The sequence below is a fragment of the Geospiza fortis genome, unplaced genomic scaffold, assembly GCF_000277835.1.
Source record: "Geospiza fortis unplaced genomic scaffold, GeoFor_1.0 scaffold41, whole genome shotgun sequence".
NCBI lineage: Eukaryota > Metazoa > Chordata > Aves > Passeriformes > Thraupidae > Geospiza > Geospiza fortis.
This window is the reverse complement of record NW_005054299.1, coordinates 10,085,844-10,105,673: the sequence shown is the minus strand read 5'-3', so window position 1 is coordinate 10,105,673 and position 19,830 is coordinate 10,085,844. Positions and strand designations below refer to the sequence as shown.

General features: G+C 41.9%; 1 protein-coding gene across 1 annotated transcript in view; it reads right to left on the bottom strand.

Moving 5' to 3' along the window:
* Position 1: 1 nt before the first annotated feature.
* RBKS (ribokinase) overlaps positions 2-19,830 on the bottom strand; it is a 54,365-nt gene continuing 34,536 nt past the window's right edge. The window contains exon 8 of the mRNA XM_014308040.1: positions 2-1,013. Within this exon, the coding sequence (XP_014163515.1) occupies positions 840-1,013 (174 nt within the window). The 3' untranslated portion in view covers positions 2-839. The remainder of the gene's footprint in view (positions 1,014-19,830) is intronic.

Below are 19,830 nucleotides of genomic sequence, written 5' to 3'. Positions count from 1 at the left end.
AAACCTACCAGCCACAGATGCGACAGTAGTGACCACGGGGCTGGTGTCATTACTTGGAGGGGTAATGTTGCACCAGCTCCTTCTGAGGAAAGAAGGAATGGGAACCTAGATGAGTTCTTGGATAAGCTATTAACATGGTTAAAGGCCTGTATTATTTTCAGCCAGGTTAGTAGGACAGATTTTTCATTCTTGGGTTTTCATCAAACATTAAGAAAACAGACAAGGTAGTTCCGTGATGTTTTTGTAAGCCCTTTTTCCTTGATTAGCTTGCCTGTGCTCAGAGCAATGTGGCTAGAGACATTTTTCAGTCTACCTCAGCAGCAGTGGTGTCCTGTTTGCAGTTGGAGGGACCTTGCTGAGTGTGGGGGAGCACAGAGTGCAGTGCCACACCTGAGGCACGTGGGCACAGGCACACCTAGGCTCCATGTACAGGGCTTTGTTGTGAGCCAAACACTGGCCCTGGAGTTTGAGCACTGAAGTTGCAGTCTCAAAGCTAATGCTCTGCTTCATGTGCTGCCATTTCACATAGGCACTTCTCATAGAATCAAGTGCAAATACTGTCAGGAGCCCAAAACCCTGCAGGTGTTTGCTGTAAACTTCATGTAGTTCAGTAAGGCACAGGGCTGTGTGGGGCCAGAGAGACCTGCTGTGCTGTGTTTGAGAGACCCACCACCCACACCCCATCTACTGCTGTACATCAGGAACACACAGAATTCCTGAAATCAGAAGCAAAGAGACTCTGCTGGCCTTTCCAGTCAGCAGAGGAGAACCCCAGTGCAGTCAGGAGAATAATGCTGTCTGGTATGAGATAAAATCAGTACAGTGAGCTAGACAATCAATTAGAAAAGGTCCTGAGGCAAGTCCTTCCTGTAAGGATATGAAGATTGTGTCCCCGGTGCCTGGACGCTCACTGATGCGACGCAGTTAGACTTCCTGATCATTTCCTCCATGGATAACTTGGGATAGTAGGCCAGGTAGAAGGCCAGTGCTCCCACAAAACTGTCTCCAGCGCCCTAGAATAAAACAACAAACAAGCTGAGGTGTATTTGCACAGGGAAACAATTCAGATGCCTTTACCGGAAAGACACAAGCTGTAGCACTGATTGCAGGGGTCAGGAAATTGTTCAGGGGTTGAGTTCAATACACTTTTCTATGCCTAGGAAATTTTGCAAAGTTAAACTAATGCCACAATACTATCCTTGTGCCCAGCTGCTGAGTCAAGGTGCACACTATAATATGGCTTAAAACTTAAAGAAAAAGCAAAGCAAGTGTGCCACAGTTCAGCAAGATGTTGTTATGAACACTGCTTTTGAAACTTCCTGTTGCTGGAGTGTCTGATTTTGATTTCTCAACCTTGATGTTTCATTAAAGCTATTTTTCTCTTATTTAACTTCTGTTTTTCATAAAGGTCAGTGGTAAAAGGGGCAGTGAAAAGGGGGAGGAAAAAATAAGCCATGTGGTTTGTGTAAATTCCTAGTTGCAGAGGGATATGTTTTGACACTTACAGAACTTAGCTGTTGTTTATTAAAAAGATCCCACTGTCATTAAAAACTAGCATTGTATCTATCACAAAAATCACTTTTATTCCTGGGGCAAGCTTTGCCACCTGTGCTGAGTTTGACCATGGAGGATGAGGACAGTGACATTCACTGGGAGCTCTGGGAGCCATGGCCCTCTTGAGCTACCCATCATTCCCAAGCCATGGCCTGCGTGCCCCGTGGGAGTCCTGGGGAGGCATGGAGTACATCTGTCCCACATGGGCACCAGCCACACCCCAGCTTGCCCTGACCCTTTTGCCCAGATACTGCTGGCTGTGCTCTGGTCAGCAGGCAGTGACAGCTGTTTGCCTCCCAAGCACTTCCTAACAATAACTGTTGTTTAGCTCTTCAGTGCTACCAAGTGTCCCCCCCACAACTGGCAAAATTTAACTTGATTGATGGTCATGTTTAACTTGGTTTGCTCAGTTCAGTCCACAGTGTTCTTTCTCTCTCCTCCCCTAAAACTGTCTTGATTCTAAGGCCAGACTGATACCAGTTCTTGTTGGTACCATAAAACTGGTCCTTAGGTCCCTTTCTTTAAATCATACTTTCATACCAGTGAAGGCAATAAACTAGACACACTAGTATTATCTTATTTCATTCCAGATCCAGCATATGGATGAGGGATTTTGCCTCTGGAGTTGTAATAAATGAGCCTCAAGAGTCATGTGACAAGCGCAAAGGGCCTGGAAAAACTGTCAAAACAGCTCAGCAAAATTTCTAATGGAAGTTAAGACTAGGAAGTAATGTTCCAATTTTGGATACTAGTGTTTCTCAGTCTTATACTCTTACTTGCCTTGAAATCAGCTGCATAGAAAATCATTCCAGCAAAACAATGCCACTTCCACAGAAATTTGTTTCTAATGTTGCAAGCAGCTGACAGGGCAGAGCAGCGTGGGCACTGCAAGGGACCCTAACAGGAGATGAGCACAGGACAGGGGCCCTACCCCAGGCCTGGCCTCTCCTTGCCCAACCCTGCCACAGTGGCTGTTTGCATTGGTGTTTCCAGACAGAAAACTCCCTGCTTAATTCCTGCTTGGCCTGGAGTTTGAATGCTGTCTTCTGTCAGGATACAATGGAGAGCATAGCCTGGCAAATGACAGGTTAATAAGCAAAGCTGTACCCCTGCATGCAGCTGTAGCAGCACCTGTTTCAACAGTTCTGTATTCCTGAACATACCAGGGGCAGGAGAAGGTTTTTATCAATTTCTGTTGGGCCTTTGTCTCCCTTCTGGTTTCCGGAGTGTTCCCACAATGGCAGGTGGAGCAGGAGCAGGTGACTGCTAGTTAAGCATTGCCAGTGTCTTTTGTCTGATGCATAATACAAAAATCTCCATCCCACCTCAGAGTTTGTAATCTAATCACTGCATGATTAATTATTAAAGCTATTTTGGTGCTGTTGTTACAGACAGGAGTAGGATTTCAGCATGCAGATCTGTACTGCTGTAGCTCTAGCAGGAAGAACATTTTTTTACAGTGATCATTGGGAAATGGAAGTAGCCAAATATTTTAATGAGTAATAGTCAGAATATCTGGTGTCAAACGGCATAAACTGTTACCTGGCAGCAGCATGGAGCAGAATAGTGTCGTTTTGGTTTTGTTTTTTTTTTTTTTTTTAATAATTGCTGCACTATTGGCTGCAGGAACAAAAACACACTAACCACATGTCACCCAGGTCTTAGTCTGTGTGCCAGTGAGATGGAGTGTAAGTTCTCCCTGCAATGTTACTGTGGCTCTCTGCTCATGGGTGATGCTCTGAGGTTGTAAGATGGCTGGGGATCTCCCTTTTAGTCTAGTTGAACAATGATAAATGGCTCTGAAAGCAGAAAAAGGAGAGAAGAACAGACTCCCATCCAGAACAGAAAAAAGCCCCCCTAGCATTTTTTTTTTTGCAAGAGAAAAGATTACCAGGTGATGGGAGAATATACAGAAGGATTTGATGCCAGTAAACTTTTTGTGAAATCCTCACTTCCCATGCATAGACTGAAGCAGTCAGTATCTGCAAAGCCCAGCTATCACAGACCCAAAGGGTATCATAAATGCAGTGGTTGGTAAGTGAATGTTTTGTGAGGGGGGTGTTTTCAGCAGAGGAGCTGCTGCACTGACAACAGCGTCATGCATCACACTGATTATGTAGATCCCCTGCTCAGCCTTGCTTCTGGACTGTGCAGATGTGACTGGTCAAACATGACTAAAAGAGCAACAGCACAACTGGTTCACCAGCAAGGTTAACTGCAGTAAGAACTATTTTTGGCTTACAGAAACAGACCTTCCTTCTTTGGTATTGTGGATTAAACTACATTGGGTTTGGTAGATTCTCAAATGGTTTGCACAGAGCACTAGAAGGAACAGGCTCAGAGTAAAATCAAGATTACACAAACACTGGAATAATAAATAGTAGACTTATATTTAGCTGTTTCAAAACCTGCTCTAAGAAAAATAATTCTAACCTACTTCCCCCAAAAAAATTAATTTGAAAATGACCAGTAAGGTGCATTGAGAGTGCCCACTGACAAAATATAAATACAGAGTATGTAATATTTTACATTCTTCAGCATTTGTCTTCCGGGAATTCTAATACACTGCAGACTTTGAGATAATCATCATATCCTTGAGTGCCTGGAGACAATTCATTCCATAATTATGAAAGTATAATGTATTTAACCTTTCTTTAAAGCAGGAGATGCTAGTTTGTTTGAAATAAAATAAAGAATTGGATTTTAAAATTGTCTGATATGCTGTGGCTCATTCTTAAATACAAATGTCATGGTTTTGACTAATTTTTATGGGTTTGAAGCAGTTTTGAAAACCTATTTATATTCTGTGCCACTAGTCTGTAAGGTCCTTGTTTTCCTGTGTGTCTGGAAAAGGGCATTTTTGTTTCTTACAATCCAGCACTGATTGAGATTGTGTGCCTCTAGAGAAGAGAAAACCCATGAAAACACTTCTATTTATACCTTAGCTTTTGTTAGTCCTGATTTGTCAGAAGCTGGTTCACAACTTTAGTATAACTATTTTTATACGATGCTGCCCCGAGAAGCTTTTTAAGGAAACTGCTTTGTAAGTGGAAACTATATTGTTCAACAGCCTTTCCAGCATGTAAAGCCTTTTCTAATCCATCTTGCACAGACTATTAGGATGCATTTCACTTATACAATAAGATGACTTGCTCACCAAAAAAATTTGGAGGCCAAGAGGCCAAAAGCTGCAGTTCACAGAGAGGCCACAGTCGCACTGCCTTGTTCCAGGGAAATCTTTTGCTCAGCCTTTGCCCTCCCAGCCTGTCCTCCTGGGCAAGAGCAACAGCAGCTATGGAAGAACATGAGAGGGCTCTGGCTCCTGAAACCTGACATTGTTAGTGAACCGTTGTTAGTGAAGAAAACTTTTCTGAGGTAATTTTTAAGAAGTTACAGTCCTTGTGCAGTCTGGCTATTAACATAGATTTATTCCATTAAATACATTTTAAGACCATGTTACCAAGGCCCAAAGAGATGTCTGAAAAGGATGTTGTACAGCAGTACAAGAGAAATGTTTTTCCTGTAATGATGAATTCTTCACGTAGTGAATAAATCAAAACATCAATCCAAAAGCTGTCAAAAAGTGCCTCATGATGTAGAACCAGTAACATTGCTCACAATGATGCTTACAGCCTCCAAGGAGCATTCACAGAAGTGCACAAATAACGAAGCCTGAGGATTATGCTGATTTAGTGCAGCCCACATCCATGGCAATGCAGAGATGCCCAACTCTGTCGAAGGAACTGGGCCTTGGAGAATTCCTGTTGTATTTATAGCGCTCCACAACTGTGTGATGCTGGATTATGCTGAGGATGTTATCGCTCTGTCACATCTGCTCAACATTCCCTGCTGTACCTCTGCCTACTCTGTACCCAAACTGCAAATTAGCCCTGTGTAACAAAAAAATAGCTGTCAGCAAAGGCATTCACTATCCATTATCCATTGCTCACAAGTGGGAAAAGCCTATGTCTCCCTACAAGAATCCCTGGGCTGTGCTTTGGTGAAAGGTTACTAGTGGAACTGGAGAAACATTTACAGCCTTTGGATATATCCAGACAGTCTTGTGCCATTTGGGTTTATGTCTCATCTAAGGGATAATTTCAGCTGAAATGCTCAGGGAATAAAATATTCTTTGATGACAGTGTGTGGTGGGTGACCCTGGATGGATATCAGGTGCCCACCAAAGCTACTCTGCCACTCCCCTGTTCAGTTGAACAATGGACAGAAAATAGAACAAAAGGCTTGTGGATTGGAACAAGGGCAGGCAGCAATCACCATCACAGGCAAAAGAGACCTGACTTAGGGAAATTACCTTATTACCAGTCAGAGCAGAGTAGAATAATGAGAAATACAAGCAAATCTTAAGACACCTTCCCCCCTCCTCTATTCTTCCCAAGTTTAATTTCACTTCCATTTTCTCTACCTCTGCCTCACACAGCAGCACAGGGTGAGAGAGGATGGGGATTGTGGCCAGTTCACCACGTTTTCTCTGCTGCTCCTTCCTCCTCAGGGGGAAGATTCCTCACACTCTTCTCCTGCTCCTGCATGGGGTCCCTGCCATAGGAGACAGTCCTCCATGGGATTCTCCATGGAATATGAATCCTTCCCACAGGCTACACAAACTGCTCCAGAGTGGGTCCCTTCCACATGGCTCAGTCCTTTGGGAACAGGCTGCTGCAGTGTGGGTCCCTCATGGGCTCACAGGTCCTGTCAGCAAATCTGTTATAGCACGGCCTCCTCTCTCCACAGGTCCTGCCAGGACCCTGCTCCAGCACAGGCCTCCCATGGGGTCACAGCCTCCTCTCAGGCATCCGCCTGCTCTCCTCTCAGGCTCCTCCACAGGCTGCAGGTGGATCTCTGCATCCCCAGGGAACTCCATGGGCTGCAGGGGAATCTCAGCTCCAGAGCCTGGAGCACCTCCTGCCCCTCCTTCTTGCACTGACCCTGGTGTCTGCACCATTGCTTCTGTCACATCTCCTCTCCTGTCTCCAGCTGTTGTTGCACAGCACTATTTTTACCCCCTCTAAAGGGGTAAAACTACATTATCCCAGAGGCACTACCACCTTCACTGAAGGGCTCAGCCTGGGCCAGTGCTGGGTCCCTCTTGGAGCATTGGCTGTGTCAGACATGGGGGAAGTTTCCAGCAGCTTTCCAGAGAAGCCATTTTTGTAGTCCCCACTACCAAAACCTTGCCATGAAAACCCCACTCACAGTGGCTGGATCAGTTATGCAGCTTTTGGATTTTTATGATTTCCTTCTTCCTGAAAGAACTCATGTTTATCCTCTATGTGATGGAGAATGATTTATTTCTGGAAATGTTCCTGGCTTGTTTGTTTGTTTGTTTGTTTGTTTTTACTTCTGCATTTATTTGCCTGGGGAATACTTTTAAAAATTATTTTCTATGAGGTTCATGTTTTCCTCCCCACATATTTCCTCATGTTTCACTAGAAAGATATTTTGGCAGTTTAAATCAAGATAATCTTTATTTTAAACTAACTCCACTATCTTGAAACTGTCCTGAAATTAAACTGATTTGACTATCTTCAAACTGCTTCCTAAAATCAAGGCCTAACAAGAATGATTACTCCCACAGTGTCTGGGGTTGCTAATCCTGTGTGGAACCATTGCTGTCTTTGTAGAGCACCCTGCAGATACTGGTGTGCCTCTGCACAGCTTCACTTAAAGGAGGAGACCTATTGTCACAAACCCCTAAATCATGAAATATTGGAAAATTACAAAATTACACTTATTCCTGTATTTTTGCAAGGAATTTTGAGCCAGAACAAAGGGGGAGGAAGTCCTTAACTGGGAACTACCAAATTTAGCAATAAGAACCAAATGAACTTGGATCAAATAGCAGGGCTTGCCTGGCTAGGTCTAAGTTAGGCTTTTGGTACTGACTAGATAGCACTGCAAAGCTACTTGGGTTGAAAATAAAGGAGAAGAACTAGGAAAAGCACACTGTGCCCCAGAGCTTTAGGGTCTGGATCTCCAACTCTATTACTTAATCTCTAGTAACTGAGTGTTTCTGCAGTCTTGTCACAAAGAAAGAGTAGATGTTACCCTAAGCCAAAGGGAAATATATAGAGAGAATCATGGTAGTGGTGCTTGTCTCTTCCTTTCTTCTTCCCCTCTTCCTTCCCCACAAAACCCCCCAGTGCTGTCTGATGTGGTTTGCACACTCCAGGCAAAGTCATGGGGAACTGCTAAGATGCTGCCCCACCGCAGCTCCTTCCTCCCAGCCATGTGCAGAATGGCTGAGCTCAGCCAGTGTTTAACAACGGCAGGAGGTGTAAGCTAACACATTTTAATTTGCATTCCCTGTAGGTTGACAGTGCACTCTTAATTCCAGTGATTCAGACTGTAGTTTCATAATAGGCTTAAGCCAATCCATGGTTATGCTACTGCTGAAAGGCTCAGTCCCCACTCATGTTTTTATCCTTGTCTCATGTTCCCACGCCCTCCCCTACATCAGATTTAGCACTTGTGTGGCCAAGCAGTGAGGCAGATCAGTTCTGTGATCCTTCTGACGACTGGGCCGGCCAACACTGAGCAAGAAACAATAGTTTCCACCCAGATCAGCAAGTTGCTGTATTACCACATGATAGCTAGTCCATAGCAAACGAGAAAAGAGGTTAGAAACACTCCTTTCAGCATGATCTTGGATCAGCTTGAGCCAACTGTGAAACCTCACCCTCAGTCAACACCAGGCAATTCATTAACTCAGTTGTGTATCCAAGCCTTAGTACTCTGGCTCCTTGTTCACACAGGGAAAGCTGCCTGTTCCACTCTTCACCCCATACCCTGTGGGCTGGGGCTGGAGGAATAGGGAATGATCACGCTTCCTTTCTGCATCTTTACCAGACTCTGTTGTGGGAAGCTGTGGGAAGGAGCAATCCCTGATTTTCTTGCTTTTATGTTGTGAGGTACTTGCACAGCCTTGAACGGGGAAAGTTTCTTGCTCACTTACTCAAGGTGAACAGGCCATCATATCATCTGGTCTTTCACATGTCCTGAGAACTTAAAAGGTAACAAAACCACACCCAGTGTAGACTATCAGTTGGGAAACATCAAAACCAAAGCATACCACACAATGCTTCACATCAGCCATCAGGAATTTTTACCCACTTCCTGACAGATTTCCTGATGGGTCATTAACAGTGATTAATCAGCCTGACCGTTAACCCCCTGCATTCCTGAGAGATTAATCTCAATACAAGGCCTCCTGCAAGCAATTTCTTTCCTTTCTGAAACATCCTACTACATTAAGTTATGCACTGTTTCTAAAAAGATCAGTGACAAGCATTACAGATGCATGAATTCCCCTGAAATGTTTGGTTTGTGGTGAATGTTGGAAATAAAACATACAGTGTTCACAACTCTGCAATTTTTAATTTGTATGTCATCTAAAAAGCACAGATGAAAGTGTCTGCTTTACATTTCAAAGCCCATATACAGCATCAACTTTGAAGGCAGGTAATAGTGCTCTCATTTCACATGATGGGAAATTAACCCAACTTAAGATCAAGGATGTTAAGAACACCCACTTTGAGACATCTGTGGGCTGAATCCAAAGCTCCAGATATTTCATGGGCTAACAGGAATCACATGAGCTACCCATCCTTTGGAAGTGAGGCACAGCTTGGGAACCCTAAAACTGAGATATGCAATGTAATTAAGTGGACCTCCACAGCTCCGCTGGACTCTCAATCAGGATCAGAACAGAGGAGCACCCATCTCACTGTTTATGAGAAAAATACTGCAAGGTGTCTGTGAGGTGATGGCTTTCTCTTAGTGCACACTGAAGTCTGGGAAAGATCACAGGAGAGCTACATTCTCCTGGATAACAATATTCCAGTATGCTGCTCAGCACTGGGGAACAAAGTTATTCTGTGTTGTAGACTGTTAGTCTAACCCCAGAAAGCCAACAAAGTGTTCACCCACAGGGAGCACTCTGTTTTCTGAATCATTGAAACAATGCAGTGTGATGATGCTCATATTAACTGCTTTCAACTCCAGATAGCATTTAAGAGAAGTGACAAATTCATTTCTTTCCTACGCAATGGAGTAAGAGCATGGAACCAGGAACTCCATATGCCACTCTGAAAACAAGGGATCCATGTTCCTGAACCTGTGAGATTCCTGTCTACCAAACAATTCACCACTACTCTGATTCCTACACTACCAGGGATTAGATATTTTGTCATAGAATTTTTCAATTTGGGATACACTTCTGTGTAAATTTTCTGTTTAAGATTGAATTCACTATCTTTTGCCTTCATTATCTGTTTCTTCCCTGGTTCTACACTTGAGCTTTGATCTGTGACCTCTTTTCATTTGATCTGGAAATTCATACCTCACATAGAAACTCAGAAACAGCAGAAGAAACCCTCCACACGTTTTTTCCCCTCTCTGCAGTGCATATAAAAAATGTATGATATACAAAATGCAGTACTGGAAAATTCTCATTACATTTCATCTGAACACAAAACTCTCCAGTGGCACTCTTGTGAAGTTATAAACCACAAGGGGTCAACAACAGGGAAGCACGCAGACATCACCACTAATAGACAGAAGATGGACTTTCAGTTGCACATGCTACAGGAACTGTATCCGCCTTTCCCAAAATTTGAACTTGCACAGAATCAAGAGTCATGGTTGAAACCGGGTGCTAAATATAGCAGCTCTTCAGAAGGTTGATTTGTACTTCTCAAACTGGTTTATCAAGCCTTGACAACATGCAGCTACTCTCCTACTCTAATCAAAAGCTTCACTTATCTCATTTCCTTGAGCAGTACTTCACTCCTTTCATTATTCATGTCACACTTGTGCCAAATTGTGCTTTCGTCCCAACAAAGCTCATGCCTCTGTTTAATTCACAAATATCATTTAATGATGAAATGAAACTACAGCCAAAGCTCTGCCCAAAATACACCACAGTATTTTGATAGTTCACTGGAAATTCTGGCAGTGGGTTTCCCTCCCCAACCAGGAGGCAACTGTCCAAATTGTCACTGACTGTGCCACCCAGTGTCACATATGAGGCTGATATGGCTTCAGGACCCCATAATCTAACAGTTAAGTAAGAAAAAGGGAATATCTGTACTGGACAATTTTACTAGCCACATGTGGGTTTTTTCTCTCAACCTGAAAATGACAAAGGACTATTAGTGATCCCATCTAATCTGATGAGAAGCACTCGGAATGACACAACTGCCATCTTGCCTGGAATTGATCAAAAAACATTCTTTTTTTTTGCACGAAAGCTCCATATGCTCGAGTGCCTCTTTCAAAACCACAGCATCTAGCTTTTGTTGGCTGGCCACTGCTTCTGCCTACCTCTGAACTACACATCCTGGAAGGGAAGAAAAACCACCAAACTTCAGGAGGTTTTTTGTCTGAGCTCTCCCCAGCTTTGTCCCCTTGCCAGCTCCCTGCATTCTTTTTCCAACTCAGTTTGTGTAATCGTTTCGATGACTACCCAAGCTGTATCTCCTCTCCTGAATTTCAGTTAGATGAACTTACAAGCCAGAACTGCTGTTCTGCTCAACAGTATTGCTCTCTGCTACCCTTCTCTTGTCCTTAACCCGTGGGGCAGGAGTGCAGAAAACAGGGCTCCCACACCTCACTCACGGTCTTCAGCAGTAGGTGACCACCAAGGTACTGCTTCTGACAGAAAGACAGATTCCCTGTAAAATAGATCTTTCCAAGCAACACACTGCCTGCTTAATGATTTCAGTAACAAAATCACAGGTACCAGCAATGAGGCACAAGCTTCCAGAGAATTTCCTCACCTTTTCCCCGTATTTCTGTATCTCTTTGTGCTTTGAAATGAATAAAACAAATACTCCTCACTGACATTTGGGCAGCAGACCAATATTGGAGCTAGAATTTGGGAATCTGCTTTTCTACAGATTATTTTCTCTACAATAGCTGGGTTTATGTCTACCTCGTATGTCTACCTTTAAACATACAGACATTAAAAAAAACCCTGAGAAAAGTGGCAAAATCAGTGCACTCGACTGTAAACTTGTTATTAAAGACATTCCTATAGGTTACTGCTATAAATCACCAAAACTTACAGTTTTAGTTTCCTAATGAAACTTGTAAAATATATTCTGTCTGTGGGACAGGCTATTAAAGATTAACTCTTTTATTCTTGATAAGAAATACAACTTCTGGCATTTTCTGCGGTTACAATTTGCAAAAGCAAGAAGCCTGATTTCCCCACTGTTCTCATTTCTCTGTTCTTGTTCTTTTGAAAACCCAATTATGCAATATCACCAATCTAACTCAAACCTTTCTGGTTTCATAGTGACAAAAATTACTTGGCATTGAAAACTCTGTTGGGTGAAATCATGAAACCTGATACTGTTCAATATCATCATTACTGTGATTGGCATTTCAGGGCAACCAGGCTGGCAAGGGGTTCCAGAGCCAGGTTTGCCTTCCCTCTCACCACAGCCAGAACTGATGTGAAGAAATTGAGAAGAGTAAGTTATGTTCCACAATAGCCTGGATGATACTTGGTTCTGCAGAGAACAGTTTTAAAGAAGGAAGGGAGGCATATAACATTTGTTAGCTAACCATGAAGAGGAAAAAAATGATGAGGGGTTTGGCCAAGAATATGCTGCACTATTACACAGCGGATTGCATTTGCAACTTCCTACAGCTCAGGCCAGAAAAAGATACTTGGGAAGGTGACGCTCTGGATGTGCCAGAAGTGCCAGCTTCCACTAGCTATTTTTAACTGCAGGAATTGCATTAGAAAGGATGACTGCACACAGTTGGTCTTCCTTCCTCTTCATCCTTTCTGCAACTCAGATATCCCAGAGTGCTAGCTACCATTACAACTGGCACTCCTCGTGTGCACTGGCAGCCCAGGATCTGCTCCAGCACAGGGTGAGCTACGTAACAGGACTGAACATGTTCTTGGAGGAGACCCTGAGCTGGACTCATCATAAAGTCAGGAGGAGGAGAGCAAATCAAAAAAGGGATGCAGCATGTTTTCCTGTAATGATTTTGACTTGTGTTGCATTCCATGGTTAGCCCAAGAGAAGCAATAAAAGTAGTTTCCTGCTCTGCTCTCCACCTGCATAAATTCTTTCATTTACTATAGCATCCCAGAAGTGAGATGGCACAAAGATATTTCTGAACTCAGCCTCGCTAGACCTCGCTAGACCTCATCTGAATGTATTCTCAGGTGCAGATGCTGGATGTGGTATCATTCCCATGTTCTTCCACAGAGAAAACACTCAAATTGCTAAACATACACTGCCAGCATCCCTACATTTCTATGTCCAGAACAATAATCAACTGGGTTAATTTCCAAACTGGAATGTTTCTCAGTATGCCAGTAGCGGAGCCACAGCACCTGCTCTCACAGCATACTTCCATAAACTCCCTATAGCCTCTTCAAGAAGCATCCAATGCAAAGCAACTCTGCATTGCTATGTTCTTTTTGTGGATATTTACAATGATGTCCAGTTCTAAAAATGAGACAGCTGACAGCCTGACAAAAATTTTCCCCCACTCCTATTTTTTTTAGGATGAGCATAGAGAACAAGTCATGGTTAAACAAGGGAAACAGGTTCACTTGCCACTGAAGAGCCAGTGTCTGCATATTTTGTTCCCTGTCTACAAAACAGCATTCTGAATAGTACTTTCCTTATGTTGTAAACAATGTAAGGTGCTTAGCAACTTTTTGTGTATGTATATGTGTATATGGAATAAAGCTGTAGGACACAATGGGACACAATGCCATGACTTGTTAATGATCATGTGTAGCAAAACCAAACAACTCCTGGTATCACTAAAGTAGTTTTACTGAGTTTTTTGTTGCCTGGCACACTACAATCTTAGAAGGGGCTTAAAAACTAAATATTGGCTTTAATCTTCTTTTTATAATATGTCTTCATTAAGTACCCCTTGTAATTTAATGCAATTTGTGGCAAATGCTAATACTGCTTTGGGCCCACTTCTCCCTGTCAGCTGTATCTCTGTTAAATTATGCATTTCCATCTGGAAAGAAACTGTACAGGACTGTAGGCTCTCTTCCACTTACAGTCAGGAATGGAAAGGGATTTAATTAGATGCTCCGTGGTTGAGAAAAGGACTAGAGCAAAGCCTGGGTGGTCCATGGAATCTTCCACTGGAAAACAAGACTGCAAATTGTTCTGTACAAGCCTGCTTCTGTTTGCTCGTTTTGTTTACATTGTTTGTTCTTACAGATTAAAATAGACAGTTACTAGGCAGATAAACAGTGTTTCCTTCCACGACAATGTTGTCCAGAAGTTAAGAGAGCAGCATGGGACAATATATGCCTGTGCTTCATTTTTGGCTGCACCACTCCAACACCGTATATAACTTGGAGCAGAACAATTTTAGCCTGTGCTTCAGTGCACCCAGTCACCAACATTTTTGTTCCACTTTTCCAATTTGTACAAGGGCGATAATATAGCTTTCTGTTCTCCAAGGGGAAAGAGGGTGCATCCAGCTTGCTCCACATTTTCTCAGTTGACTGCCAATGCAGAGGGATGCCACTCTTGCAATCCCTCTTGTCACTTGATACCTGAATACCCTTAAGCCACTGACCAAGCCTTAACAGACTGAAGTGTCTTTAGAAGGCCTGAATCAGAAGTAGAAACTCGTGAGGAACTAAGCAAGTCCCATCTAGAATTTACTGTGAGTCAACTCACATGCAGTCATTTTAGTCATGTGCCCTTTCACAGTTCAGCTGAACTTCAAACATAATAGATGCAGCTTTATTTAGGCTTACAGTGCTGATCACTGATTGGAGTGCCTGGCAGATTAACTTATTCCTCATGGTTTTTCTGTTCCAAGATTCAATGGATTCCATATTTGTAAAAAGGCAATGCAGAAGGCTAAGTCAGAAAGTGGGCTATGACTGGAACTGAACTTATTTAATAACCTATTTGGGTTGCATGTTAAAGAAAGGAAGCTATTATGCTCTCGTTTTGTGGGATGTTAATGGGAACTCTGAGCATAATTACACTGTGTTGATGTGTCTGAATAAACTCCACTGATAAATAAGATGTTTGCCCAGCAGCAACTTCTCTTTCCTTGAAAATGAGAGGGAGGTTAGGAAAAAGGAAAAAAAACCTAAGAACTGAAAATGAAAAAAGCGAAAAAAGAGAAAAAAAAGAGAAAAGAAAACAAAAAAGAAGAAAGAATAGAAGAAGGAAAAGAAAAAGAAAAAGAAAAAGAAAAAGAAAAAGAAAAAGAAAAAGAAAAAGAAAAAGAAAAAGAAAAAGAAAAAGAAAAAGAAAAAGAAAAAGAAGAAAAAAGATACATTTTAGGGTTAAGAAAAAAAGAAAATAGAAAACCACAAAGATTTACTCCTTGCTACATCCTTGGGTAGGAAAAGGTTAAACAGTCAACATTTTTCTTTTCTTAGCAAGTTAGAGAACTGTACATCAGACACATTGTCTGCCAAATGCTTCATTTACTACCAGCTGCATTTTTACTTTGTTGAGAGATAACTGAAATAAAATCACTGTTCTTTGTGCAAACGGCATGCTAAATAATGCACGGCTACAAGATTATTAAATAGCAAAGGCATTTGATAATATTAGAGTCAACCACAAGTCCCACTTCTGCTGATGCACAGAATTTTGAGTAATTAGTCATTGCACAGAGTGTTGTATTTATATCCCCTTGAGCTTCAGACGTTAGGCCACAAAGTCAGGAGACAAAGAATTGCTGTTATTAGGAGGACTGTTTTGGATTTATTTATATTCTAAGGCTTTATTTCAGTGTCCACTTCACTCCTCTGGCTCAGGCTTCCTCCAAACCAGAAGATACAGCTAAGTCAAAGAATTTTAGTGTAAACCATATTTTTACAGACAAGACCTCTCAACTTCAAGCAGAAGCACTTCAATGAGTTTGCAAAGCCCCCAAAGAAGCACAACTGGCCTGAGGTTATATGAAAAGCCTGGGAAAAAGGCCTCCCAGGTTCTGTTCTGATCTCTAACAGACTTCTCATGACTTATATGCAACACATTAATAGCAGCTCCAATTTATGGACAGATAAATTGGGATACAAAGAAGACACGTAACTCTTCCAAGGATTTACAGCAAGTCTTTTGCAGAGCCCTGGAACTCTTAATCAGTCCTTTGTTAAAATTGTTAAACCACACTGCCTTCTTTAGACCACAATTGCTGCACAGGCCTGAATACTGTGACATATCTAAAATTATACAGCTATACACTTATATGAGGCTTTATTAAAATAAAGGTTGTGTAACATCTTCAGAGTTCAATACAAAGCTGCCCAGCGAGCAATTTACTGTTTGAAGACAGCCTTCATAATTCTCTCTCCTAACAGAAGAGACAGATCTAATAAATTGTATTAAGAAATCTGAGGGAAACAACAGGATTTGAACACAAAACATCTGATGACAATTCATATTGTAGCAATGAGCATTTCTTTTGCAGAACTGACATGAAAAAATAATGGTAACATTTTTGATTATGACAAATAGTATGTATCATATCTCTGAGAATATTGCACAGAAAAGGACTGTATAAAATAAATCATATGCTCATGTCAAATTTCAGTCAGAGTAGATTGAATGTTGAATTTTATCCTTTCCCCTAAATGACTTTCATGTTTACAAGCATGGCACTTCAACCTGTGAGCCTTTCTTAGTAGGTTGTGCAATCTCTGCATCCAAAAAGCACAACCAGATAGGGAAAATGCTGGTAATATAAGAAATTACATGGTAAATGTAATGGTTGTGCTTAGAAATACTGCAAAGTTAAACATTCTAGGTTCTCCATTATATTTAAAAGAGGGACTGTTGATTTGCTGTGATTACTAGGAGCACTGTTGTGAAAGTGATTCCAAATTTTCATTTAAATGCAGTGTGTGCTCAAGTGCATCCATTTGCCTTTCAAGAAAATACATCTATGCCTCAGCCAGAGACGCAGATGCCTGATCTCCTGGCTGAGAGCGTGCTAATGCAGGACTTTTAGCACACAACAGTGGTATGTGTAAACCTAGAGGTCAACTGATGAAGAGATCTTAAACAGAGCAACCATATTATGCATTTAGAAGACCAGATGAGTCAAAAATTAGAAAGTCATCCTAACTGGTGCAAGTATGTATTTGTCATCCTGATCTAAGCTGGGCTCTGGTGCAAACTGGAGGTTCTAAAAACTAACTCTAGATGACCTCCTCCCCAAAGTGATCTTCCTGCTGTAACCTGGAAATGGGGGGCCAACAGAGGGGCAGCCCCAGCTTACTCAGAGACCCCCCCCATTTTCCACTAATGCCGCTGCACGGGAGAGATTCTGCCAGTGCCAGCTCTCCAATTCAAGTCCTGGACCCTGGACAGGACACCGCACCTCCAACTGCAAGGAGCAACCACAGAACCACAGAACAAAGCCCAGAACGAGAAGACACATTCCAGCCTGCCATTGCCACTGACCACCAGAGTACCTCGCCTCCAGAGGAAGCCTGGCATGGCTCTGAAGCCCAGATCCTGAGTAACCTGGAGCTCCAGACAGCCTGAATGCCCCTCTGAAGTCCACCTGCACATACTGAGCCTCAGGCAGGCCTCTGGCAGTACCTCAAGGACTTGACTTGATTCCCAGCTGTCACTTGAAGTGCTCAGCTCCATACTATCCCATAGTGCTTAGTTCAAAATGGAAGGGAACTAATCTCGCTGTTGGCCATATTCCAGCTTTGAGTAATTACATTCTTCTGACAAATTTTCCTTGGCAGTTTCAATAGAATATAATTAGTAAATGTAAATAGATGTAAATAGTGCTGTAAATTGCACTTTGTGTGATTGTCAGAAGCAGAGGGGGAGAGCAAGGGTGAAGGGGCAAAAAGAGCAGAGCTTCATTCTCCAGTATGGATGATGTTGAAGCCTTCTATCTCAACAGACCACGATGTCTCTGCCAAGATGGCTTGTTCAGGGCTCCTGCAGCAGCAGATGTCAGAATCCATGATCATCGTGTGGTTCATCACACAGATCATCCCCTTCACCTCAAGTACAGTTCTGTCATGATGGAGTTTGGTCATGTCCCACAGCTGTTTGGGAGCAGCTGCCGTGCTCCACCTCAGCTGTGCTCCTGCTTCAGCAGCAGGCAAACTGCTTCACACACTCACAACTGCAAAATGTGTGTGTATGATATTGTTGTTTTCTGTGGAATGCTTATCAGATTTGTGAATGATTTGTGAAACCTTCTGATATCAACAGAAGAAGTGTCATTTAAATGGAATTATATAATTATCCTTCACAGCTATTTTAATGTAGCTTCATGTACTAGTTTCACCTAGAGTGGAAATAGCTTCTTCCAAAAATAAAGTAAATGCATATATTCAACTTAATATAGTCAAGTAAATTTAAAAGCAACTATTTAAAGTAATGAAAATAGAATATAATGTATAGCTATATTAGTACTTTATTATGTGTCAAATGTCTCATGTACGTCAACTGTTTCAATTACAAATTGATATAGCTGGTGGGCTTAATCAGATCTTTCTGTCACAGAGAAAATTCGAGGATGATTTTTCAATAATTCACTTATTTTTCTGTTTACTCAAAATTTTCATACAGAAAGTAGATAGCAGGAACTAGTAAATTGAAGGGAAAGTTAATTTTCTTAACAAAAGCTTATTGCACTATTTAGCTATAACAGGAGAAACAGATGTTTTAGCTTTACAATGCCCTGTCTTGCAAAACTTCCCTCTGAACGACTATTCGTGCTCTACATGTTTTGGACTGTGTATGGAGAGCTCTGCTAACAGTCATGAGAAGCATTGCATACATTACTAAAGCCCACACTAAGATAATTAGTGCTAAAAAAAAGAATCAACAAGCCTTTTTTCCCTCTTTATAGTATTGATTTAGTGTGGGTGAAAAACGCCAGATTTTCAATCTTGAAGATTCATGTTCCACCACAGAGTGGGAGATGGAGCCAGCTTTTCCCAGTGTTCTGCCAATAAACACTCAGATTAACCACCTCAAGGGTACGGCGGGAGAGCCAGGCTCTACAGCCTACCAACCCTTAATGTTTCTGATGAACCTGTGCACATGGAGAATGGGGAGCACATAAACTGGGACAAGGAACTCAAATTCTTAATCATGTGGCTGTACCTACCCAAGTATTTTGCTGTTCAAAAATTCCTAAAATTGCTGTGCAGAACAGAAATTACAAGGGGTCAGTACTGAAGTTGCAGTGCTGCAGAGAGGACTCTGAGCAGTGGTAGCAGCCATGGAAAATTTCTACAGTGAAAGGGGACTTTGAAGCTAATTTTGTATCTTGCATGTGTATCTCCTAAATGGCAAACTCTGTTTTTTAATGAGGTCTCTGTAGCCTTTTGCAAATTCTGTGATAGGGTACACATGTCATTTAACTCTTCGTCTGGCAGTCACTTCACCTTCTGCAGATCTAAACAGTATCAATACAAATACAGGCACAAAACCCAATGTGATTGCACCCAGTCCCTCGAGATGCTGAAATCAGAGCAGTTTAAAGTAGCAACTTTTTTTTAGTATCAAATGGCAGGCTAAGAGCATACACATGAACAACTCAATACCCTGTTGGTAGGTGGCTACTTGGTAAGCCACCTTATATATTTGATCCTTTCCCTGGGGAAGGATCTACTGTGGACATGCCTTGAAGAAAGTAACATGTCCTACTGGAATGTTTAATGCTTATTTTAATAACAGAGAAATCCAGGTTAGTTGAGGATGGCATTATTTTGCTTCGTGTTTGTGAGGGTTGCTTTAAAACCACTTGCTTTCAGGCGAAGTGATAATCAGGCTAAGCACTGTAAGACTTTTATAATGGAAGGCCAACACATATTTTTTCATTCAGGCTGCAAGAATAAACCAAGCACAGCTGTTTTACTGAAAACAACCCACTGGTATTTAAGTAGATTAACAAAATTAACTGTGAAAATCCTCTGCTATGTGCAAGCCAATAACCTGTTGGCCACAAGGAGGCAGGGCAATGATTTAGTAAATTAAAAGGAACTGTTTTTATTTAAAATAAAATGATTCTTTTTTTAAAAGGAGGCACATTACATTCGTTCAGACATGAAACTCTGAACTGCTAGGCAAGATAAAAAGCATTTTTCATCCACAGTGTGTGGTTTCAGTATTGCTGTTTTATTCCAAGAGCAGCAATTCTTTAAGATATCAAACAATAGCTGATCTGGAAGCAATTTTCTTCTTTTGAAGAAGCAGATCACACGTATTTCTTCAACATCACTTCTGTGTGATGGAGAAGAAGCTCTAA